This window comes from Cnephaeus nilssonii, assembly GCF_951640355.1.
Source record: "Cnephaeus nilssonii genome assembly, chromosome: X".
Taxonomy (NCBI): Eukaryota; Metazoa; Chordata; class Mammalia; order Chiroptera; family Vespertilionidae; genus Cnephaeus; species Cnephaeus nilssonii.
Genome location: NC_137071.1, coordinates 124,245,969 through 124,267,329, shown reverse-complemented (window position 1 = coordinate 124,267,329; position 21,361 = coordinate 124,245,969). Strand labels below are relative to the sequence as shown.

General features: G+C 43.6%; 1 protein-coding gene and 1 long non-coding RNA gene across 8 annotated transcripts in view; one reads left to right on the top strand and one right to left on the bottom strand.

Annotated features, from left to right (window-relative positions):
* The window catches only part of LOC307095638, a 69,113-nt gene that overhangs the window by 37,664 nt on the left and 10,088 nt on the right, over positions 1-21,361 (top strand). Inside the window, exons 3-4 of one of the 2 annotated variants that reach the window (XR_013813211.1) lie at positions 5,745-5,815; positions 11,546-11,685. This is a non-coding gene — a long non-coding RNA (uncharacterized lncRNA). The remainder of the gene's footprint in view (positions 1-5,744; positions 5,816-11,545; positions 11,686-21,361) is intronic. The other variant, XR_013813210.1, reaches the window with a different exon arrangement.
* The window catches only part of PHF8 (PHD finger protein 8), an 80,504-nt gene continuing 62,357 nt past the window's right edge, over positions 3,215-21,361 (bottom strand). For 5 of the 6 annotated variants that reach the window (XM_079765011.1, XM_079765010.1, XM_079765012.1 and 2 more), the window contains 4 exons: positions 18,124-18,219; positions 11,152-11,261; positions 6,702-7,038; positions 3,215-5,797 (listed from right to left, as the gene is read on the bottom strand). In XM_079765011.1, coding sequence (XP_079621137.1) covers positions 5,709-5,797; positions 6,702-7,038; positions 11,152-11,261; positions 18,124-18,219 — 632 coding nt within the window. In that variant the 3' untranslated portion in view covers positions 3,215-5,708. The other variant, XM_079765015.1, reaches the window with a different exon arrangement.

The following is a 21,361-nucleotide window of genomic DNA, read 5'->3' as shown; positions in this document are numbered from 1 at the left end:
CAAAATGATATATCCTCCATTATCTGAGGTTTAAAATAAATATTATGCCTAAAAACTAATGGATTCTTATCATATGCCTACTCAAACTAAACATTCCCTCTTGGAGACTCTGCATATGTACCCTCAGGTGAAAATCGCAGCAGCAGTTATACTAAATTGCTTGCCCTATTCACACATGAGTTCCCCTCCCCACCCCAAAATTTTTAAGTCATGCTATTGCCTTGGCTTGGAATACTCTTCCCACTGTTCTCAGCCTGACTGGCTAATTACTTTTCACCCTTCAGCTCAGACATCACCCTGACAGGAAACCTGACCTGAATTCCCTGCTTCCCAGGGATAGATTCTCTGACCAGCATTCCTTGCTCATCTGTCACCACACTGTCCCATACGGTGCTCTTCTCCTTTACTCAGCTTACTGGAGGGCAAGTGCCATTTCAGCCAACTTGGCATGATCAGGGTCCTGACAGAAAGGGAGGTCATGTTTTGATTCCCGGTCAGAGCACTTGCCCAGGTTGTGGGCTCGATCCCCAGTGTGGGGATGTACAGAAGGCAGCTGATCAATGATTCTCTCATCATTGATGTTTCTGTCTCTCCCTCTCCTTTCCTCTCTGAAATCAATAAAAATATATTTAAAAATAAAAAAGAAAGGGAGGGGCCTGTGTGCTTGAGGCAGGGAATACCACATGAGCAAACAGAAATGTGGAATCTGTACTAAGGATAGGTCAGGGTTAGAGGATTCCATTCGGGAATCAATAGCATTCAAGGGTGATTCCTCCTCCAACACTTGTCTTCTAGGGAGGTGCATAGTTGAAGTAATTCCATCTGGCAAATGTAGAAACTGAAACCTGGACAAGTAATCTCTCCCAAATGACTTGGGTAGTTGTTGAAAAGGTGAGTAGTGACAAGCCCTATATACTCGTCTACTCCATACTGGAAAGAAGGCTGAAATTGGGTGCACTTCTTCTCCTTCCAAGTTTTAGACAGGAACCTCTGATCTGCTGGCACCTCCTGCCTAGATGAGGAGTAAGGTCACCAAGACTAGCTTATCCTCTAAAGCAGGGGTGGGGAATGTCCAACCCGCAGGCCATATAAGGCCTGTGAAGTCATTTGATCTGGCCCTGCCAAGGCATTAGAGGTTAGTTTTATGTTTGACGAAATATAGCAGGCTAATTTTTAAGTGGGTAATTTTGCATGGCCTGCAAATCCTACATAATAAAACCCTAATATGCAAATCGACCGAAAGGCGGAACGACCGGTCGCTATGACACACATTGACCACCAGGGGGCAGACACTCAACACAGGAGCTGGCCCCTGGTGGTCAGTGTGCTTCCACAGGGGGAGCGCCACTCAGCCAGAAGCCAGGCTCACAGCTGGCGAGCGCAGCGGCAGTGGCGGGAGCCTCTCCCACCTCCACTGCAGGCAGGCGGTAAGGAGCAAGAGGTCCCAGACTGCGAAAGCCCCGGACTGTGAGAGGCATGTCCGCTTGCCAGCTTAGGCCCGATCTCCCAGGGGGATCAAGCCTAAGTCAGCAGGCAGACATCCCCCAAGGGGTCCCAGACTGCGAGAGGGTGCAGGCCGGGCTGAGGGACCCCCACCAGGTGCACGAATTTCGTGCACTGGGCCTCTCGTGATGTTATAAATATCCAAATGGCCCTTGACAGAAAAAAGGTTCCCCACCACTGCTCTAAATTTAGGCTGGTGACAGTGTTTGGTGATGATGTTTGGGCCCCTCACTGGGAAGGGGTGGAATGAGAATTGGTGATAAAGCAAATCCAGCCCACCGATCCTGAAATCCCTCCCCCTTTCCTGTTGCCTTTCTACCAGGAGACACAGTTCCCCACGTCCCAGATAAGAACCTTCTCTATCCAAACCCTGCCTAATACCGATTCAAGTTGGGAGAGCTGGAGGGGGTCCTTTAGCTAGTAGGTGACAAATCCAGACAGCCTTACCCCAGACCCACAGAACCAGAATCTCCAGGATGAGGAAATCCTGATTGGGTTCAAATTCCTTTTATAGTGACAGTCAGACAGTAAGAAGCCCTTCCCTAGGCACACAGTCAGGGTAGTGGAAAACTTGGAACTGAGGCTCCCGACATCACTCCGGGGGCTCTCCACAGGACACACCTCTCAATGCTGCTTCTTGCATAAAACAGGTGCTCAATAAACGTACGTTGGGTCAGAGTTACAAAAGATTTTCTAACATGGTGAGGGGAAAGAACATGAGTTTGGGAGTCAGGCAGATCCTGTTGTGAAAGACCACTGGCCAGCTTCAGCCTCCTTCACTGTAAAATAGGCCATTAGCCTGGCCAGCAGGGCTCAGTGGTTGAGCATCGACCTATGAACAGGAGGTCGAGGTTCGATTCCCGTGCCCGGGTTGCAGGCTCGATCCCCAGTAGGGGACATGCAGGAAGCAGTCAATCAATGATTCTCTCTCATCATTGATGTTTCTCTCTCTCTCTTCCTCTCCCTTCCTCTCTGAAATCAATAAAAACATATCTTAAAAAATATAATAGGCCATTAACTCTCTCCCAGAGTTGTCAGTGAAGACTAAATGAGAAACCCCTAGCCAATGTCGAGCGCAGGAAAGGCACTTACTAAATGGTAGTGGTTATCAGTGAGAGGTGGTAGAACTGTGATAAAAACACAGATTATGAAACCAGGCTGGCCCCACAACTTGAAAGTTATTTTGCCTCTCTTTCCTCATCAGTAGGTGAGGATAAAATAAATCAATATACATAGAACATTAAGAGCAGTGTGTCTGGGATGATATGTTAGCTCAAATAATTATATTCTATCCCTTGCACTGGCCCTAAGCACAGTAATCCAGTTCAGCCTGAAGGAGTGAGAGAGGGAGGGAGAGTGAGATAGCAAGAGAGAACGAGAGAGAGACCCCAAAACTTTACATTAATAGAAAAAAGATACAGGTGTCAACACTAACAACAGCCCATGGAAGCCATCCCAACACACTTGTTAGGCCCCTTTGAATTGCTGCCCCCTTTCTTTTCTGCTCACTATCCTTCTGAGTATCTGTTTCGCATATGTGAACTGTGTCTTCTCGCGAGGGCAGGGACCCTGTCCTCTCCCCACCTCGGGTATATAGTTGGGCACCAGCGAAATGCTCAGTTGATGGGAGGGCGAGTTGGAAAGTAGCTATAGAAGGCGACATTCCTGGAACCACCACCACCACCACCACCAAAAAAGAATGCCAATCAAATCAATTGCCAAGATAAATCACTTTTATCTCTATAGGAAAGGGAGGACCTAAAAAAAATATAAATTACATTAGTAACACAACATAAGAAAAAAACAGGGGGAGGGGGAAAAAAAACAAGAGAAGTCTGTATGATGCTATTCTAACCTGTTTATAAAAAGGCCCTGCATCAGAAATTCACAATCCTACCCACTTCTAAAAATATATTTAAACATGTACAGAAGCGGTGGGCTTGTTTTTAAATTGTTTGCTTTTTTGTAAAAATATATTAAAGGTGAATAGAAATCCTCTCTCCCTGCCCCCTATCCGACCCCCAGCTCTGTACTGGGGATAGGAGACCAGAGGTAACTCTCTCACCATGTTCTAACCCTTGGTTCCTACCACTCCTAACCCCTCCCCAACTCACTTCACTTAGAACCTGAAACATTAAGAAAAAAAAAAAAAAGCACACTAGCCTCTTTGGAAAAGCATAACTCTGAGGGTAAACTTGCTTTTCATTGGAAACACAAAACAACAAACAGGAAGCTCTGGCAGTCCAACTAAACTAAATGGAAACCCAGTCATGTGGAGGTTGGGTTTCAGCTCCACAGAAACGTCTAACAAAGAAACAGAGGGGAAAGAGGCCTGGAACTAGGGGGATTTGCTAGCAATTAGCTGCCTTTGAAAGATCAACGGGGGGAGGGGGGTTGTTAATGAGCAGAAGGGCTGGGGTCCTGGTCTTGGTTATAGCAGTCAGGGCCTAGTCAGTTGCCTACACAGGGACAAAGGCCGCCCCCCTTCCCTCCCCTCACCACCCTCTGCTGCCTTGAAATCCCCAAGAAAAGCAAAGCTGGGCAGAAACAGAGAGGAGGGGAGTGGGGACCTCACGTGCAAAGGGGGAGGTAGCCAGGCTTTTTGCCTTTGGTGTGACTAGATGGAGGACTGCTTGGCCCCTGGGGTCCCCAAGGTAGAAAAAGCAAACGGGGCTAAGGGACCCCTGATTCCAAGGAAGGGGAGTCGATGTGGGCTGTGGAGGAAGAATGAACTGGAGACACCAAGATGACAAGGAGGTCTCACATATTCCCTGTGGCCTGCATGGTAGCTGTTAAGTTCCCCAGAAGCACTGGGCCAACTGGGGTGAGGCTGGAGAGGGGTGGAGGGTACGGATGCACTCCACTTGGGCAGTGCCAACATGGAGGGAGGGGATCATTCTCCATCCAGTCCAGGTTGCCAAAAAAGGCAGGACATGTGGAGATGGAGGGAGTTGGGGGACAGGGAGGGAGATGGTGGGCACTGTCTGGACAATAGACATCCACAAAGAAAAGGGGAGGAGGGATCAGATGACCAGCTCCTGTATACATGAGTGCCCCCTGTCCCAGGCTCCGGCCCTGTGGCCTCTGCACTCAGCTCGAGCGTCCACCTGGCACCTGCGAGTGCGGCGGCCCAGGAGTGAAGGTGTGAGTTCCATGGTCTTCTGTTCAAGATGTCAGGTGCGGGAAGAAGCAGGGAGGTTCCCGATGGAGAAGCAGGGCTGAGCCGTCCTGCCACATCCTCCCTGGAAGGTCCACGCTGCGTGCTGGGATACAGGTGAAGGAAGCCCTAGAGCCCCTGGTCATCTGCTTCGGCGGCAGGTGCTTTGAGGCTGTAGGAGATGGTTTTTCACCTGCTGGGACTCAGCCACAGCGGCGTGGATCAAAATCCAGGCAAATCCCTGGGGCTCAGCCTGGGGACTTCATCTGTAGCCTCTCCAAAGTAGCTTCCTCCAATGGGCTATAAAGTGATGGTCAACGTCATGGTCAAAGGCTCTCCCCACCTTGAGAAGTGACAGGAATCTCTCCTTTTCCCAAGGACGCATGAAGTCAGCCCATGACCTTTCTAAGCTCCCTCTGGAAATGGCCCATGGTGGGGCAGTGAGGAGGCCCCAATCCCCTCTCTGTTTCCATGAACCATTTGGCAAGAAAGGGCAGAGGCCAGCCCCTTCTCCCAGGAACAAGTCTCAAGTGGGAAATGTCCCCTGGGCTGCGGGGAGGAAGGGGAAGGAAGGATGGGCTGGGGGGGGGGGGCAGGCTTCTGGAGACGGGGCTGGAGTCGTGGGAAGTAATAAGCGCTGGGCCTCCCCCTTCAGGACCATGGCAATACTGAGGGCCCAGGCTCTCCTTCATGCCTCTCCTCACCCTGCCTTCTGGCTCTAGGTGGGGACAAGGCTGGTGAGAGGGAAATGCGTTAGAGCAGCAGAAAAGAGAGTTCTAGTCAGCTGGAAACCTCTCCCATTTACCTGCTACTCAGAGGTATGGAGGAGGAAGACAGGATGCTCTACAGGAAATGGGAGAGAGAGTTGGGGGGGGGGGTGCAGTCAGTGAAGAGGCCTGCGGGGGAGTCCCTGCCTTTGGTCAGTTCCAAGAAAGCAGGACCATGTGCCTCAGCACCTTGTTGGGGGCAGACAGGATCCAGGAGTGCCCCGAGAGTTGACCATGAAGGCAATGAGGGTGAAGGGGTGAGGGGCAGGATGCCAGGGAGCTCACAGAAGTAGTTTGCCATTTCTGTGGATTTTCAGGATACGGCCGAGTCTCTGCTTTGCTGTGGCCAGGCCCTTTTTGGGACGCTTTCCTGTGGGGCAACCAAGAGGTAAGCAAACGCTATGGCAAGGGCTCCAGCAGCAACTCCAGTACCAACTGTCCTCAGGCCACGCCCCTCCTGGACCTCTGCCCAGTTTCCCCATCCTTACACCTGCTCCAGGCCCATCTTGGGCAAGAAGTGCTCCTTAACTACTCCCATCCCATACCACATGCCTTCGCTCTTCCTCCTATGCCCTTCTGCCACAGACTCCCTGGTTAGTCTGCCTGGTTCCTTTTCTCCACTGTTTTTTGGCCCCATTTTCCTTCCTATATTCTTCGGGGAGATGATTGTGACTCCCAGCCCCCTTATCTTGCCCACCAGTATAGACAAGTACCTGGTTAGTGATTATAGCTCAGTGTCCCTAATGTTGCTACCCCCAGAGCCTTGTTTCATTCAAAACCCCCATCTTCATCACCCAATGCCTCACCCCCTTGAGCTATGTACTCTTGAGACTGGGCTTTGAGGGCCAAAATGAGGAAAAAAGGAGGGTTCGAGTCCCTGACCCTTGCCTCCTCCCCTCTCCCCACATCAAATCACCTCCCACATCCCATGTGACCACCTCCATATTTAACCCATGTACCTCACCCTCTCCATTCCCTCAGCCAGAGCCCCCGCCTCTCTGCACTGCAGCTTACAGAATGTGTGTGCCTCCTTCTTAGACTTCCTACCTTCAGCCCATCCTCCACTCTGGCCACCAGAAGCTCTTTGTAAACCCACATCTGAGCTTGTCCCTGCTTAACACCAGTCGATGTCACTTCATGGCCTATGACATCAAGTCCAAGCACCCTAGGTCGGCTGCCAGTGTCCCTTCCTGTACTGTCATCTACCAGAGTGCATAGTGTTTGGAGCTGGTGGCCCTAAAGTCCTCAAGTCTATAATCGTATGGCAGTTGTACCTTGTCCTGCTTGATTGCTCTGAGAGCCAACTGAAGGGCGCCGCTGGGACAAGAAGACGCCAGGGGCCATGGGTGTGGTGCTGCGGTTCGCCTGGGCCATGCCAAAGGCATTGGGACGAGCAGTATACTCGTGGTCAGCAAGGCTTCCTGAGAGGGCCTCTTGTTTAGGCTCAGGAGGAGGTACGGGTGAGGAGGAGGTGAGAAGCTGGGGTGCAGCAGGCAAAGCTGGGGCTGGTGCTGCCACGCTGACGTTGGACTCTTGAGGGCGAGGCTGTTCTACCTCCTTCAACAAAGGCTTCTTCTTGATACATTTCTTCTTTTGGGCCTTCTGCAGCTCCTGAAACACAAGCCAAGTGGGAGGGGAGAATTCAGGAGTGGAGAAAAAAAAAAAGAGAATTTCCCAGAAAGGAAACTGGACAATGGTCAGCGTGGTTCTACGCCCCACCCCCAGCCCACATCTAGCCTGGATATATGTACACGCAGACAGGCCTTCCAGTACCTGAGGTCATCTCTCTGGCACCATCTACCCTTAAGTCATCACTGCCACTAATCAGTACAGTGGCAACAGAAAGGCAAATGAGTTCTGAGACTTGGGGTTTTGGTACTAACATTGCCAATTATGAGGTGGATCAGGAAACTTATAATAATAGCTAAATTTATGCCAGCAGCTGAGACACTTTATATACTTTATCCCATTTACTCCACAGAGCAGCCCTGAGAAAGAAAATCCCTATTTACAGATGAGAAAACTGAGGTGCAGGGAGTAAGTATCTTGAGCCTAAAGCCTTATAGCTAAAGAGATGCTGTGTATTTGAACACCCACCCTGCACACTTCTCAAAATGGGACGTCTGAAAGTAAAGGAGCAGTGGTAGGTTTGAATAAGATAAACTTGGGTTCAAATCTAGATTTGTGCTTCCTAAGTTGGATGACTTTGTTCAAGTTACTAACCTTTCTGAATCTCAATTGCCTCATCTGTAAAATGGGCAAAATAATATGTTTTTCAGGGTTGTCAGAAAGATTAAATCAAATAATAACATAAACAACATAGTACATAATAGGTACTCAGGAAGTGAACTATTACTCTATCTTCATCCTTTAAAATGGTGTCTCTTCCTCTTGCTGGTCTTTTTCTTTTAATGGAGGACTTGACAATCCTCGAGTTCACCAATCTTAAAACCTCGATCTGGGATGGAGGGATGAATAAGGAGTTGTGTCACTTCTCCAAATATCTTGGATTTCATCCATCTATGGCTCTATTGATTTACTATCCACTGGGTAGTGGGTACCTGTAGAGTGGGCATCTGGAGCCCTGAGAACCTGGAAAGGTGATGCTGAGAGCATGTGAATGACTTCACCTTCTGAAATGCTACACAGCCACAAAGACCACCTCAGTGATTACATTTCTTTGCCTTCTCCTGGCAACACGGGCCTACTCCTGCCTTTGGAGGATCTGACAGGCTGTGGCTACCATAGGAATTTCTGAGAGATAAGAATAATAATATTAGTAATACATGCCAGGCACTATTCTCGAATTTAACTCATTTAATACTCATAAAAAGTATTAGGAGACTTATAATCCCATTTTTAGTAGAAGAAACTATGGCACCGAGAGGTTGTCATTTTCCCAAGGTTACGGGACCTCTCTTTTCTCAGCCACAATGCTATTCCACCCACACCAGGAACTGCATTTCTGCCCCTATTTTTCTCTACTGAATCCAGAAGTTATCTATTCACACCTAGATCATGCAGCCAATTTTTCCTACCTCTATTGCCTATTTACTTCTCATATAATTAATCCAGATCCCCCACAGAAGACTAGACTGTCCTCTGACAAGGCCACTTTCACTGTGACAATTCTTTTGCTCAAAAAGCCTAGCAGGTCCACATCCAAGTTCAAATTCCCTGGCCTGACATTCACTGTCTTCCACAGTCTGACCACTTACACTTACCTAACCCATAATGATAACAATGAAAAACTAACATGTCTACAGTAATTATACTCTGTGGCAAGTGCCATTCTCAGAGTGTTTGCATATATTACCTCATCTAATCCTCAAAGTCTACAAGAAAGCTGATGCACAGATAATTAAGTAATTTGCTCAGCGATAGAGGATTCAAACTTAAGCAGGCTGGTTCCAGATCCATTTTATTTATTTTTTTAATCCTCATCCGAGAATATTTTTTCCATTGATTTTTAGAGAGAGTGGAAAGGAGGGGGAGAGACACAGAGAGAGAAAAACATCGATGTGAGAGAGAAACATTGATTGCTTGCCTCCTGCACGTAGCCCTGGGGGATCCAGCCTGCAAGCGAGGTACGTGTCCTTTACCGGAATCGAACCCAAGACTCTTCAGTCCACGGGCCATAGCTTTATCCACTGAGCCAAAGTAGCTAGGGCCGGAATCCATTTTTTAACTTCCATTTATCTTACTCCATTCCTCAACATGAATCCTCCAATCCAAAAAAGATCTGCTCATTCATTCATTCACTCACTCAACACTGACTAAACACATATTTAACACAGTGGGGATACCAAGTTAAATTAGATATATCCCCACCCTTGAGGCCCTTACAGTTTCATAAGCCACAGAAAATTACACTTATGATTATAAGTACCCTGGGAGAATGCTATGAAAGCACAGAAGGATATTGAAATAAATTGGTGGTAAGTGGTGTGAAGGGGTATTAGGTAAAGCAACTCAGAAGAGGGTATGATTCCCAATGGGCAGAGGGAATAGCTTGTGCAAAAGCACAGAGGCATCTGATACACTGAGTGAACTATGTGTACCACAGTGCAACAGTGTGGCTGGCATAAAGGGCCTGCATGAGGGGCCGGCAGGAACTCGGGGAGAAGAGGTGACCAGAGACCAGATCAAGAGGGCCTTGTATGTGTATCAAGTTCTCTTCTGGAATGCCTCCCTATGACCTCCAAAAGCTTAGTCTGCAAAACCCCTCCCCAATTTCAAAACCTCTTCTTTAAGGTTATCCCTGATAACCGAAATAGAAATAAGCTCCTTAGAAGGTACTAAGAGTAGTTTTCACACTTTTAATTAACTTATCTGTTTATTTAAAGCAGAATTCCTTTTCTTCTCAATTACATTTTACATGGCACTAGGATATACATTACAGAGAATGTCTGATCAATGAAGAGTCGCCTGGAACCGCCTGGCCTGCGTGGTCTCCTGGCTCCCAACAATAACCACCAAAACACTTGCAAGCAACTCCAGTGTGCCATCAACCATCATATTAAAAACATAATTCTATTCAATTTTATTTAAATAGGGTATAATTACTTAAATATATAAATACTTAACAATTTCATTTTATGTAAATAGCAATTTAAATAACAATTTCATTTTTATGTAAATGAAAGTTAGAGGATATGAGTTTGCATCTTGTCTCCTCCATCTACTGGCTGTATTATCCTGGACTAGTCACTTAAAGACAGCCTCATTTTCTTCACCTGTAAAATGATGAAAATATAACCTATTGAAAAGGGGTACTGGGAAGAGTACATGAGACACTGTACAAACGCAGCACCTAACATAAAACAGATGCTCAATAATAAATGTTCTAAGCTATAGGAAGTGGCATGGGGCACTAGGGGGGTGTCGATAAGGAGATAAACATAAGATTTCCCTCTAACTGCTCCCATGGTTGCTGAGCACATTATACACAATAAACAACTTTGTAAACTTTAACACGCTTAAAGGTCAGCTTGATTATAGTGAAGTGACCCTTTAAAACAAAAATTAGTGGGTGATGTTTTCTTGGGAAGCAAGGGGACAAGATTAAGATCCAATTTTTGGGCCTGGCCAGTGTGGCTCAGTAGTTGAGCACTCACCTATGAACTAGAAGTTCATGCTCAAGTTGGGGGCTCAATCCCCAGTGTGGGGCGTGTAGGAAGCAGCCAATCAATGATTCTCTCATTGATGTTTCTCTCTCTCCCTCTCCCTTCCTCTCTAAAATCAATTTTAAAAAATGTATTTTTAAAACTTTTTTAAAAGATCCAATTTTGGTATAGAGGACAAGAAAAACTCCCCCCCCCCCCCAAAAAAAAAGCAAATTCCAATACTGGTAAATGGCTAAGAACTTGAGTATACTCAATTGAGTCACCTCCTTGGGATGTCATCTGAAGGCAAATGTTCTTACTCAAGGACAGACCCGGTCCTTCCCATCTGAGAGGTTTGTACACACCCAAAAAAGCAAGGGCTTTCCTCTGGTCCCCTATTTTCTTTCATGTCAACTGTGTAACCTGTGGAATGAGCTTCTCATTGAGTGGGATGGGAAGGATACAGGAGGGACTAGAATACAGTCATAGGTAAAGATAAAAAAATGCCCACTCCCCAGGGAGACAACAGTGGGAGCCTATCAGCCTGAAGGTCTGAGCTTTGAGGCTCTAAGTGAAACTAGGATCATAGCAGGGCCATTGCCTGAGTGTTAGCACCTACCTGCTGGGCCAGCTTTGCAGCTGCTGCAGCCAAACCTGTCTCAATGGAAGCTACCCGGGTCCCCTCCCGCACAGGACGATCCTGCTTTGGCAGAGTTGGGGTCACACGGGCTGCAGAGGAAAGAGGATGAAGACATTTATCTGAATGCTAACCATATCCCCTACCTCTGAGCTCCCCAAAGATGATCACACTGGTCTTTGTACTTCTGGCTTTAACAAAGCCAGATTTTGCTTCCTGTCATGTAAGAAAATAACTCACAGATGCCTAAAGTACACAGAGCACATACTTATTAAAGGATAAAAGTTAATCTCCTTAAATTGGCAGTTAAGGTTGTACATCTTCTGCTCCAGGCCTACCTACCACACCAACCTTATTTCTGCACCCATATTCTCAGATTCTCCAGACAAAACGGCTTCCTCATTACACCTTCAGAATATGTACCGCTCATCTTCTCTCCCGGTGCCTTCATCCTTATCATCCACACTGCCTGGAGTACCCTGTTCCCTTTTGTCCACTTCTTCAAAACCTTCAAAGGTAAGCCAAACCAACCTTCTATGCAAACCTCTAGGACCTTTCTGGCTCCCCTACCCTGAACTTATAATATGTACACGTCCCTTAATATATTAATTTCACCATCTTGTCTTGTTTCCTAATGTTGATGTGTGTTCTTTTGTCCACTCAGCCAAGCTATGAGCTACTGAAGATCAGCTTCTTATACAACCCTTTTATAATGAATTTAACAATCCTGAATCAAAAAATAGTTACTCATCTCACATTTTACATAGGAAGTGTATTTCAGTATAACCAAACAGCATCAGATGATGAGGAAAGCTCTTTACAGAAGAATGCCAACTGATAAATGCAGAATGAATGACAGAATTAGGAAATCACAGGTTTGCAAGCCCTAATGAAACAACTGATTCTAGGGCACTGGACATTCACACAGTACCAGAGTATTACCTCACATGTTATTTGCTAGTCTCAAGAAGGAAAAAAAAAAAAACTTTACAAGGGTGAGATCAGGAAATCAACCCCTTAACTTGGTATTAATCTTATTGTCACTAATAGGGAGATAGACAACTTCATGCATCTCCTAATGCAATGCAACAGAAAATTTACAGTATCATCTGAGAAGTAGGGGGCATGCAGGAGGCAGCCAATCAATGATTCTCTCATCATTGATGTTTCTATCTCTCTCCCTCTCCCTTTCTCTCTGAAATCAATAAAACTATTTAAAATATAGAAACAGCCCTAGCCAGCTTGGCTCAGTGGATAGAGCGTTGGCCTGTGGACTGAAAGGTCCCGGATTCAATTCTGGTCAAGAGCACATGCCCGGGTTGCAGGCTTGATCCACAGTGTGAGGCGTGCAGGAGGCAGCCGATCAATAATTCTCTCTTATCATTGATGTCTCTATCTCTCTCTCCTTCTCCCTTCCTCTCTGAAATCAATAAAAATATATTTTAAAATAATAATAAAATAAATAAATAAAATATAGAAACAGACTCAAAGATACAGATAACAAACTGACAGTTGCCAGAGGGGAAGGAGGTTGGGTGAAAAGGATGAAGAACTACAAATCATTAGTCATGAAATAGTTGCAGGGATGTAAAATACAGCACAGGGAATATAGACAATAATACTGTAATAACTCTGTATGGTACTAGGTGGGTACTTGAAATACAGGGGGGGGGGACACTTTGTAAAGTTTATGGTTGTCTAACCCCTATGCTGTACACTTGAATCTAATACAAAATAATACTGATTGTAAACTGTCATTGAAAAATAAAATTTAAACAAACACCCATTAAAAAAAAGTGCTAAATCTTAATGAGGGCAGTGAGTTTTGTGGCATTTTAACTTGTCCTAGACCCATCCAAGTCTCCTCAGCTCAGAAGTAGCCTCGAAAGATAAAAGCTTTCATTCCTAGTAATATTGGGAACATGAAGGAGCTGGAGCTTTCTTTGAAAGCCTAGTGCTCTAAAGCTTCTCCCCAGGGGGCATTTATCACCAGTATTTAAAGGAAAGTGCTTAATGTCACAGCCCTTAAGAGGCTGGATAATAGTTGTGGCAAACAAGACTAACCCAAAGGCTTAAAAAGAAAAGCTGAGCAATGAGCTATCCACTGGGGATTTAAAAAGCTCCCACACATTTTTGGGAATCTGGAAGGCCATAAGCATTCATAGTGTATGATCAGGAAAGACTTGAGAAAGCCCTAAGCACTCCCTCTGGCTGATGCTGAGGCTCTAAAAAGCAGGAAGTGAAGTCTTAGGAAAGTTGTAAACTGCCTGCCTGGATGTTGAAGGCACATAGAACCCCTTTATCTAGCACTGGGAGACTTACTGACTCCAGGCATTTAAGGAAATCAATGCCCAATCATTAAATGACCACTAAGCTAAATGAGTAGAGACTTCAGTAGCATATACTAAATAAAAAGAATACATACTTTAATGACTTTTCTGACCTAATGCTATAAACAAACAAATAACAAGTAGCAACAAAACAAATCCGGAAAGTAGAATGGGGCATATCTGATTTCCTGAGTTGCCACATTATTGAAAAGTTCAGATTTCAACAAAAAATTACAAGATATGAAAAGAACTAAGAAAGTGTATTTTCCGGCGTATAAGACGACTGGGCATATAAGATTTTCCTGGGTTAAAAAGTCGTCTTATATGCCAGAAAATACGGTAATAGTAAATAGGCTTTTCGCCCAAGTCTCTCTCATGAATAGAGTGTCAGGTACCGTATTTTCCGGCGTATAAGACGACTTTTTAACCCAGGAAAATCTTATACGCCCAGTCGTCTTATACGCCGGAAAATACAGTACTAGACAAGGACTTTATACCAGCTATTCTAAGCATCTTCAAAGACATAATGTAGACCATGTATAAAGAATTAAAAGTCTGAGAATTATGTTCCAGCAAACAGAGAATACCAATAGACAGAAATGTAAAGAATGAATCAAATAGACATTTTGAAGTTTCAAAGTAAAATAACTTAAATGAAAATTTCACTAAAGGGTTTCAACATCAGATTTGAGCTGGTAGAAGGAAGAATTAGTAGCTTGAGATTTTCCCATTCTGATCTGCAGCAAGTAAAATGAATGAGGATTATCAGCAGAGACAAAGGGATCTGTGGGGTGCAATCAATTTAACAACACATGCATATGAGATTCCTAAAAGAGAGTGAAAGGGGAAGAAAGACTATTTGAAGAATTTATCACTGAAACTTTTCCAAATTTGATGAAAAACATTAATCTATATACCCAAGAAGTTCAACAAACTATAAATTGCAATAAACTCTAAGAGACTATATACCATAACCAAACCAAAGACAAAGAGAAGATCTTGAAATCAGCAAGGCAGAAGTGATGTATATCATACAAGGGATTCTTAGTAAGATTTACAGCTTATTTACCAACAGAAACCTGAAGGATAAAAAGCAGTGGGGTTTCATAGTCAAAGTATTTAAAGAAAAACACTGTCAACCAAGAATTCTAAAGCCAGCAAAATGAGTTCATTGCCCTATAAGAAATGCTAGAAGAAACTCCAGATTAAAATGAAAGGACAGTATACAGTAAAGCAAATTCACATGAAAAATGAGCACTAGTAAGGTAACAACTATATAGGTAAATATTTTTAAAAACTAAAAACATGTTTTTGTTGTATCTCATTTTTTTCTATTTAATTAAAAAGACAGCTGTGTGTAAAGATGTAATTTGTGATAGTAATAGCATAAAGAAGAAAGAGAATGGAACTATAGAAAAGCAAAGTTCTTGTACACTATTGAAATTAAGTTGATATTAATCTGAACTAAAATGATATAACTAAGATATTAATGTTAAAACCCAGGACAATCACTAAGAAAATAACCACTGAGCAACACCGGCTGGGCCCTTTCTTGCTTTATGACAAAACACATGACTTTGGGGGACAGAAACGTACCTAGCTAAAAACTACATTTCCTGGCCTGTCTGGCAGACAATCTTGGCCATGTGACACAATTTTAACCAAAGATGATATAAAAAAAAGACTGCAAAAAACCCCACAACACTGTAACTCAGAGACCTCTGCAGAGGTAAAGCAGCCATCTTGTGACCCTGAGGGGATAAGCACTCACTAAGGATGCCTGATAGGTTACTTTTACTCACAGTCAAATACTATTCCTAACTGATATGCTCAATGCCTGTAAAGATTTATAAACAATATCCTCACACATGGCTGGTGAGAGTGTACACTAGTACAACCTTTCTGAAAAGCAATTTGGCAATACATATAAAGAGCTTTTAAAACACTCATATTAACAAATTGTATTGGCAAGGGTGTAGGGGAATAGGCACTCTCATGCATTGCTTGTGGGTGTGTAAACAGTCTCTAAGATGTAATTGTTAAGTGAGAAAGGCACATAACAGTGCATAAAGTATGCTTCCAATTGAGTGGGGGAAAAAAACAGCAAAAAAGAGGGGAAATATATATGTGTTTACTCGTATATGCATAAACTACCTCTGAAAGAATAAACATGAAATTGGTAACAGTAGTTGACTCCAGATGAGAAATTGGAAGGCTGTGGAACAGGGACTGGAGGAACTTTTCACTGTATACCAATATACCTTTTTTCTTTGGCCCATCTAGAGTTTCATGGAGATCCATCCTAAGTAAATAATCAGAGATACAAACACTTACATAAAAAGATGCTCAACCCAAATGTTATCACTAACTGTGAAAACTTGGGACTAAGCTAAATGCCCCACATCAAAGGAGAAGTTAGGTAAATTAGATATATCAATGAAATAGAATGCTTTGTAACCTCTAATATATTATTTATAAATGATGGCATAGGGATGTGCTTATGATATAATGTTAATTTAAAAGGCCAGATATATTTATTGGCTTTAAACTTTTACACTCAACCTCTAGTCAATGTAGAGTTATAATTCTCAAGACAATGTAAATAACCTTGACAATGTAAACGAAAAAATGTGACTCAGAAGGTTGGAGGAAAAAATAGCAGACAGCCCAACTAGTGTTGCTCAGTGGTTGAGTGTCGGCCTATGAACCAGGAGGTCATGGTTCGATTCCTGGTCAGGGCATATGCCCAGGCTGCAGGCTCGATCCCCAGTGGGGGGGGCGTGCAGGAGGCAGCCGATCAATGATTCTTATCATTGATGTTTCTATCTCTTTCTCCCTTGTCCTTCGTCTCTGAAATCAATAAAGAAATATATTTTTTAAAAGCAGCTGTTAAAAAAAAAGCCATAATGTCTATATCTTAGAGAGTGGATAATCAAGGGAGATTGTCAGAATCTGATGGAAGGAGAAACAGGTTAAGTTAATAAGTCAAAAAATTATGTCATAAACTCTGTAATACTGAGTTTTGGAGGTAACAACAACAAAAAAGAAAACTATGAGGCCCTCACAGGCATGGGATTGTAGGCGGGAAAAACAGAGGAAGAAGAAGACTGCATTTCATCCTAAACTCCTCTATTATTTGATTTGCTATCAGATACACACATTATTTTGAATAAAGGGCAAAATAATTTTAATATAGGATATATGATTGTATATATAATGTGATTTCAATCATAAAAAGAAAAATGCACAAGAAAAAAGACTAGAAGGAAATACATCAACACATTAACAGTGGTTGCTTCTGGGTGGCAGAATCATGGATGGTTTCTTTTTATACTTCCCTCTATGTTCTGTGGTTTCCAAATTTTCTATTATGCTCATAAGTCAGAAACTATAGGAGAAAATAAAATCAGAAAATAGGCCTAAGGAAAGAAAAAATAAATACTTGCTGATTGACGCACTAAGAGAACACTTTCCAGGGCTGCCTTGCCACTTCACAGCCCCAAAGCCAAGCAAACACCAGACTCAAATAAGGCTGGGTGCAGAGAGCAGGCCCTTTATTTCCTGGGGAAACCTAGGTACTGAGATGCCAGCACCCTCTGTGAGGGTCTGCTGTAGTAATGACCTCAATTTGCTCACATCTCCTTGTATGCATGAGAATTTTGCAGCTCCCTTTCAGGAGGTGGAATCTACTTCTCCTGGAATCAAGGTTTGGCCATATAACTTGCTTTGGTCAATGGAACAATAGAAAACATGACACAAGCCGAGACTTGAAGAGTCTTTGCACATTGGGGCTTGTCCTCTCTTGATGCTGGATACCCTTGTGCTTGCTACCTTGAGAAAAAAACTTGTCGATGAAAGACCACACAGAAAGAGGCCCCAGCCCAATCTGTTAGGTCCCAGACACCTGAGGCAGACCTCTGCAGATCATCCAGCCCCAGTCAAGCTGGTCCAGAACAGCAGATCAATCTAGAGAACCACATAAAGGTGTGTTTTTTTTTAATCTAGAGAATGATGAGAAATGATCAACTGCTGTTGTTCTAAGCCACTAAGTTTTGGGTAGCTGGATAAGCAGCAAAAGCTAACTGACACACCCTCCAATGTGAAAACCACCTGGCCAATAAGATAAATAAAATACTTTTATTATCCTCTAAATTCCATGTCCAACTCAATGATCATTTTCTTCTTTTCTCAAAGATGGCCTCTCAGCGAGTACAGGTGAAAGTCTAAGGAGTCTTGGGCCTTGCAGAGCTCAATAGTCAGCATAATTTCCCTCCTTTGACATTAGTATTACCAAAGGGATATGATGATGGTAGCAGAATATTCTCAGAAGCCTTAGACTGCTTGCTAAAATCTGTTCAAGGTCTTCTTCATTTCATTTTAAACCATATAATATCAGAAGCAAAGTGCTCCATTACCTCTGGCTTTGCTGAACTGAGTGCATGAACTGTGTCTCATTGATCATTTTTGCTCCAGCACCTAATACCTGGCACACAACAGGCACAGTTTGCTAAATAAACAGATGAGTGACTGAATCATGTCTTCCTATAATTAATATCCCACCTACCTCCAGCCTATTTGTCCCCTAACCACTCCCACACCGTTTAAGGACAGAATACTAGGTCACCTTTAGGACTCCATGGAGCATCATCTGAATTCTTCTTTTTCTTGGGTCGAGATTTCAAAGCAGGGTCGTCGTCATCAGATTCCAGGGAAGGGTAAACTATAGTGAGAGGGAAAAGCAAGGTAAACTGAGATCTCATCCAGAAGGGTGAAAACAGAAGGATACCTACAACTCAACTCCTACCACTCCCCCAAAAGCGGACCCTTTACTTAATCCATATTCAACTACAGGAGTCCCTGAAAGAGCCACATACTTTTCATGCCTTCCTACCTTTGCACCCCTCTAGCATCATCTAATTCTGACTCACTCACCCAACATCCATTTAGTGAGTAATTTCATGAGTTAACTTTACTGACCCTGCAAAATTCAGCTCTAGATTCACTCCCTAAAGCTTTCCCTCATTCTCGCAATCTGATTCAGGTGCCTCCTCAACACTTCATAGTATCCTGTGCATACCCTTACTGTAGTTATTTCTTATATAGTGCTTAAGAGATAATTAGTAAATCTGTCGCCCCCAATTTACCAGGAAGACAGGGAAATGTACTGTTTGATTTCAAACAAAGGGAGCCTAACATAATGCAGAGGAGGTGCTCAGAAAGTGCTTTTTGAATTAATGAAAAAAGAATGGTACACACATTATTCACAAAAGGAAACAAAAAGCCTACTTGGCTGAATTAGGAACAAGATTACTGGAACTGAATGTTCTGGATATCAAAACACACATATACAAGCGTCTCATACTATACAAATACACACAAACATCCAGTTTTATCACTTTCTCCTTACAATCCTCATGTAACACCTATAGAATTTAAGGTGAAAGTGGTCTAGAAAGGTCCTACTGATGAGGTCAAACTCTGCTGTTGCGGCTAAACCTAAAAGAGAAGCAAAGTGAGGTTGAAAACTTCCTCCTAATGACCAGCTTCAAATTTCTCTAGAATTTTACTTCATCAGAGAAATTCAGTCTCCCACCTCTTTCTAGAACATAGAGTTGGCCAATCTATAACAATAAAAGTGTAATATGCTAATTAGACCGGACAGCAGAACGACCTTCCAGATGTCCTTCTAGACGAAGCCGCAGCTGCAAGGGCCAAGGCAAGCCGCTGTGGCTGAAAGGGCCAGGCCCCTTGCACAAATTTCGTGCATTGGGCCTCTAGTAGACATATGAAAAGATGCTCAAAGTCACTAATCACCAGAGAGATGCAAATTAAAACAACAATGAGGTTATCACCTCACAGCTGTCAGAATAGCTATCATCAATTAGTCAACAAACAAGTGCTAGAGAGGATGTGGAGAAAAAGGAACCCTAGTGCACCATTGGTGGGAATGCAGACTGGTGCAGCCACTGTGGAAAACAATACGGAGTTTCCTCTAAAAATTAAAAATGGTCCTGGCAGGTTTTGCTCAGTGGATAGAGCGTCAGCCTGTGAACTGAAGGGTTCTGGGTTCGATTCTGATCAAGGGTATGTACCTCGGTTTCAGGCTCGATACCTGGCCCTGGTCAGGCTCATATGGGAGGCAACCAATCGATGTGTGTCTCTCTCACACTGATGTTTCTCTCTCTGTCTCTTCCCCTCCCTTCCACTAGATCTAAAAATCAATGGAAAATATATCCTCGGGTAAGGATTTTTTTTTTAAAAAAAGAAGGCACTCTTACCCTTTGGGACAGCATGAATGGACCTGGAAATTATTATGCTAAGTGAAATAAACCAGTCAGAGAAAGACAAATACCATATGAACTTACTTACATGTGGAATCTAATGAACAAAATAGGTCCTGAGGCATGGATGCATGGAATAGACTGCCAGATCTCAGAGGGAAGGGGGGAAGGGGGCAGGAAGAGATGAACCAAAGAACTTATATGCATAGGCCATGGACACAGACAATAGTGTGGGGAAGGCCTGGGGTGGGAGCCAGGTGGAGGGAGGCAAAGGGGGAGGGAAATGGGGGACATCTGTAATACTCTCAACAATAAAGATTAAAAAATACTCTCAGCAAAATAAGAATAGAAGTGAACTTTCTTAACCTCAGAACCTATAGCTAACACCATAATAGTACAAAGACTGAATGCTTTCCCCTTCGACTGGGAACAAGGCAAGGGTGTTCACTTTCTTACCACGCTGTGTTTGAAATGCTAGCTAGAACAAAAAGGCAAAAAGAAAAAATTACATACAGATTGGAAAGAAAGGAATAAAATTTCCCTACTCGAGCAGAGGCTGGTGGAGGGGACAAAGGGGGGGGGGAATGAGGGACAACTGTAATAGTGTCAATAAAAAAAAAAAATTTGTCCCTACTGGCACATGACATGATAATATATACAAAAGAGAAAAGAATACACCAAAACAACTAGATTGAGTTTACCAAGTTTTCAAGATATAAGGAAAACACACAAAAATCAATCAATCGTACTCGTACGCGCACACACACACTAGCGATAAACAATTGGAAACCAAGGTTTAAAAAAGGTACCATTTCCAATATCACCCAAGAATACAGAGCTTAGGGATAAATCTAACAAAACATGTGCAGGATCTGTATGCTGAAAACTATAAAAAACTGATGCAATAAATGTTTAAACAACTAAATATGGAGGGACATACTTTGTACATAGATTAGAAAACTGAATATACCTAAGGTGACAATTCTCTTGCAGTCATTGTGAAACACAGTTTGGTGGGGTTCCTCGAAGAGTAAAATATAGAATTACCATATGACCTAGGAATTCTATCCTAGGTATATTCCCAAGAAAAATAAAAACATATGTCCACACAGAAAAATGCAAACAATTGTGTTTAGCAGTATTATTAATAGCCAAAAGGTAAAAATAACCCAAATGCCCATCAGCAGATGAGTAAATAATCGAATTGTGGCATATCCATGCAATGGAATACTATTCAGCCATAGAAAGGAACAAAATGCTGACGCATGCCACAACTTAGATTAACCTTGAAAACCTTATTAAAGAAGCCAGACACAAAAGGTCACATATTATGATTACTTTTATATGATATTAGAGGCTCAGTGCACAAAAATTCATGCATGGGTGGGTTCTGGCTGGCCCAGCCCCAATCGGGGCAGATCAGGGCCGGGCCTGTCAGGAGGAGGAGACAGCGGGAGGTTGGCCAGCTGACCCACCCCAATTGGGGCCCAATTAGGGCTGGGCAGGCTGGGGGGAGGGCGGTGGGTCCCCTGGACCCCATTCGGGGGCAGGGCAGCCAGCCCACCGCCCACGGCTGGCCCC